This window comes from Hakea prostrata, chromosome 1 (assembly GCF_041222555.1).
Source record: "Hakea prostrata isolate BN-2017 chromosome 1, UWA_Hpros_2, whole genome shotgun sequence".
In the NCBI taxonomy this organism is placed as follows: Eukaryota; Viridiplantae; Streptophyta; class Magnoliopsida; order Proteales; family Proteaceae; genus Hakea; species Hakea prostrata.
Genome location: NC_142600.1, coordinates 13,762,918 through 13,767,470, shown reverse-complemented (window position 1 = coordinate 13,767,470; position 4,553 = coordinate 13,762,918). Strand labels below are relative to the sequence as shown.

General features: G+C 43.0%; 1 protein-coding gene across 1 annotated transcript; it reads right to left on the bottom strand.

The window, feature by feature from the left end:
- Positions 1-205: 205 nt before the first annotated feature.
- Positions 206-2,235, bottom strand: LOC149027663 (cytochrome P450 94C1-like). Its single transcript, XM_089164579.1, has one exon. The coding sequence runs from the start codon at positions 2,149-2,151 to the stop codon at positions 625-627; it is 1,527 nt and encodes a 508-aa protein (XP_089020705.1). The 5' UTR covers positions 2,152-2,235; the 3' UTR covers positions 206-624.
- Positions 2,236-4,553: the final 2,318 nt, after the last annotated feature.

Genomic DNA, 4,553 nt, shown 5'->3' with positions numbered 1-4,553 from the left:
GGGATCCCACTTACGAAGGCGAAGGGATGCCATAGATGGATGGTTAACCATCACACCTTCATCATAAATTTCCGTAATCAATCGATAAACAAATAAAGATTAGGCTTGCAGTAGTGAACAGAAAAAGCTTCTAAAATTGGAATTCCCATTAAGACCTTCTATGTATATATATGTGGTCACAAATAGGTGACTTGTGACTTGCCCCATACATGGACATAGCTCACTTGCAAGTTTGCTAATGAAAATGTTACACGTGTCTAGAACCATCAGGAGCCATTCATGCTGATGCTGATGCTGATGATGATGATGATGATGGCTCGTTGCTTGCCCCCGTGATCTGCGCCAGCTCAACTTCCTCTACACATGCACGAGAAAATAAATGAGATCCCGGAAACACAACACATGTTTCGGGTGGGCGCATGTTAGCCGCCTGTTTTCCCCCAGCTCCTGCTAAGATGCACCACATTCTTCCCTGCAACTGCATGAATCCCGAAGTGGATGAAGCGTAAGGACTGAGTTGGAGACCGAGCCTCGCCGGATTGAATCGGTCGGAAGTTAATTCATACTGTATTATATAGACCGATCCAGCTCGCTGAGTTTGTTGAATGATAGCTCTGCTAATTCCTAATTGGTGTGATTTGCTCTTGCTTCTGCTCCAGCTCTTCTGGTTTGAATCATGACGGGAAGCCCACCACTCACAGTAGCGGTGAGTCCGGGGGAGAACTTGGGTGACAAACTCGGCAAAGCAACGTTGAGTTGGAATCGTCGAATCATGGCCAGTGCAACGCTCTTTACCTCCATCAATGCCAACTCCTTCCCCAAACACACCCTAAGCCCCGCCTGAAAAACCGGGTACTTGAAGGGGTTTACCGGCGTAAACACGCCGTTCTTCAGCCATCTCTCCGGCTTGAATTCCAGGCAATCCAGGCCCCACACCTTCTCCATCCTTCCCATGGCGTATGGGTGATAAGTCACTCGTGTCCCCTTCCTCACCACCGTGCCGTCCGGTAGCAGGTCATCCTCCTCCGCGAACTTGGAGTCAAACTGTACCGGTGGATAGAGTCTCATGGTCTCGTACACCGCCGCCTGTAGGTAGTGCATCTCCCTCATCTGTTCCAAGCTGGCTTGTTCTTCCCGGTCCGACGATCCCATGATCCGGTCCGACTCGTTCCGTATCGCTTCTTCCACCTCCGGGTGCTTCGCCAGTAACCAGAAGAAGCTGGTCAACGCAGACGCCACCGTGTCTCGACCGGCCAATAGGAAGCTTATTACGATATCTCTCAGGTAAGAATCGTCGTCTACCGATCCCATGAACCTGGACAATAGGTCCGATTGACTTCCCAACTCGGTCTGTCGTCTCTGCTTTATCACCTCATTGGCCAACGTGTTCACCAATTTGATTGCCTCCTTCAGTTGCTTCTCTGTTCCCAGGTTCAGAAACCGCTTAATCTTCCAGATCACCGGCGACGCCGACAACGCTCTCTGGGCCGATAATTTCGATGCCAAATCGAAAGCCATGGCGAAGTCGGATATCGGCAGCGACAACTCCAAGCAACCAGGGTCGATGCCGAACGAGAATTTGCAAATGCTATCGAAGGCAAACCGGCGGAACACATCTTGCAGATCCAAAACTCCACCATTTTCTGCGGCGGAGGAGAGAAGAGGCAGGAGCCGATTCTGGATCTCCGAACAGAATATTTCCGAAGCGTAAGATCGAATAGAGAGACTGCCCAGTTCGAGGCTTGCCATTTTCCTCTGAAACCTCCACGAATCGCCGTCGACGTTGAAGATTCCTCTGCCCAATAGGTCACTGAGTATAGTAGAAAAGGGCTTCCCTTTCGGATAGTTATCGAACCTCGTTTTCAGCATATACTCCACGTTGTCCGGATTCGCGGTGATTGTGTTGCCCAAGACATGAATGTGAATTGTCTGAGATGGCGATTCTCTGAGAAGGTGTGTGTACCAATCGCAGAGATTGTCGAATTGGTAAGACCAGCTCGAGGTGAGATAACTACGACAGACATCGCAATCACAACACAGTTTGGTTCTCAAGAAGAACAGCAATAGGGAGAATAGAGAGAAGGAGAAAGCGAAGGAGAAAAAAATTACACAGAAGACAGTTTGTAGCCACATTAAAGCTTCAGAGTCCATTTTTGAACCGCTTTCACAAGGATTGAGATCGAGAATAGTTATGAGTTGAGGTGAGCTGAGGTGAGGTGAGGAGGGAAATGGAGTAAATCTCGTCTATTTATAAACCTGGAGATCATCGTGGATTTCCACGGGCGCAGTTATTCAAGTCCTGCTTGCGCGGGTTTTTCTCTCTCTCTCTCTCTCTCTTTCTCTTTCGGTTTGTTATTTTCCACGTCATTATACGGAAAAGGAAAACTGGAAAACGAGTAAAAAAACATGACAAACTCGTGCGCTAAATGTCATAATCGTCGGTATTTGAAGTATTACACACTGTATCCTCCAAAGCGTCATTGCCTATTCTATCATTCTTACCCACGTGCTATTATTATTATTATTATTATTCTTAATCGTATTAATTCATGAGTTCCGGTCCAGTATAAGCTCAGTTGGTTCTGCACATTTGAGTCACCAAAACCGATCGACCGATGCTGAAATTAAAATCGTATCGGCTGATAATGGATTCGACGGTCTAATCAATTTGAGTTAATTGGTCTTAAATCATTGAATGAATCTAAACTGAATTGCTTACTAATTAAGCCAAAGTTGGTTTGATTCGTTATTATTGGACCGGCTATTTGGGTTTGTCGGTGCTACCCAGGTTTCAAGATGGTGGTGGGGAACATGATGATTGGGTTAAGTACTCTTTTAATGGAATTATGTTATTAAATATATTTTTTTATTCGCAATAAATAATTAAAAAGGTACCATTTATTCGTTTTGTCTAGCGAAATGTAAAATAGAGAAAAATAAATGGCTCGTACATTTAAGTTCTGGATTTGTTCAAATATAAAACTTTTTTTGTTGTAGAAAAATATATGGACTTAATGGAAACCAAAAAGAAAATAAATTCAAATTACAAATTTTTTTTTTTAAATTCATCACAGTTTTTATTATAATAACGTCTTCCTAACAAATAAAGGCAATAACTATGGTGATTAAGATGATCAGGCATGGTGCCTTCCTTAGATGGAGACGATTCTAGAAGTGTGATATTCACATAGCGGTTGGCACTAAAGACAATAACATTCTCATGTGTGAGTTGATGAGAATTCGATAAGATTCACAAGAAGCGTGCAAGAGAGGAATTACACAACAACAACTTTAGAAGATATTCCATGACTGCCCTCAAGTGGTGGAGGGGTCATGTGAGCTGCCATGGTATGGCGATCTTTAGGTTTGTCTTACTTGTTGCCACGGTATAAAAAGTCGGCGATATATGGCCATATCGGAAGGACCCGATAAAAAATGAAAGATCGACAAGATTTTTTCTAAAAATCGATGATAAATCGCTGAGATATCGCAATATATTGCTAACATGTCGATATATCGTGATAAATTCCGAAAATATCGAAAACAAAAATTCCCAAATCATCGATGCTTTGCCATAGCTACTGGCACTTGAAGGACGATGATGGCGATGCATAAGTGGAAGAAGATGAAGATGGTAAGGATTCGTTCAAGTTTCAAGAAGACAAGTGACACTGAGAGATGTGTTGAAGTAATCTCTCACTTGGGATAATTGATCATCCCATCGGAAGTTACCGTCCAAGCATGAATCCAAGAAACATAATGGTTCTAATCTGTGCCTTCAACGAGCACAGTTGAGCCAATTACAATGAAGGTAAGAGGAACGAAGACAAATTTCTGATTTGTAGAAGCACCAGTGAGAAATCGCATCATATGGCAATTAGACAACGGACCATGAAACCACCATTCGAGGTCGGACGCGACTAGGCAATGAACTGTCTCAACATCTCTGGCATTCAAGGCTTCAAATAGGGCTTGAATAGACCTGTAAACGGACCAAATTCGGCTCGGATACACCAGTATTCGAATCCGAATCTGATTAGCAAATCCGCTATTTGAATATGAATCCGGCAAAAATTTAGAGAAGGCATCCAAATTCAAATCCGAAACTTTATCGGATATCAGATAATAATCCGATCCGATAAAATATCCGATTATTGATTGATAATTGTCATTTTTTTACATTTTTTATTATAAATATCTAATTTCCGATTACCGAATACCGCTATCCAAATCCGATTATCATCTATTTTTAAATAAAAATGTTAAATACTTTACTCTATCCGGATATTATCCGATCCGATAAGCAATTATCCGAATCCGGTTGCTTAGCGGACGGATACGGATACCCTTAAATGAATACGAATGCGAATTTGAAGGCGGATTTCGGCTATCCATTTACAGGTCTAGGCTTGAACCACCCCTATACTGCTTGAATATGAACTTTCCTCCAGAATTTTACCTGAGTTGGCCGGTTCGAGCAGAGGCACACACTTGCCCAAGAACAAACCCTAGAAAATGGAAAAGAAACAACGAACCCCTTTTAAGTTCATGGT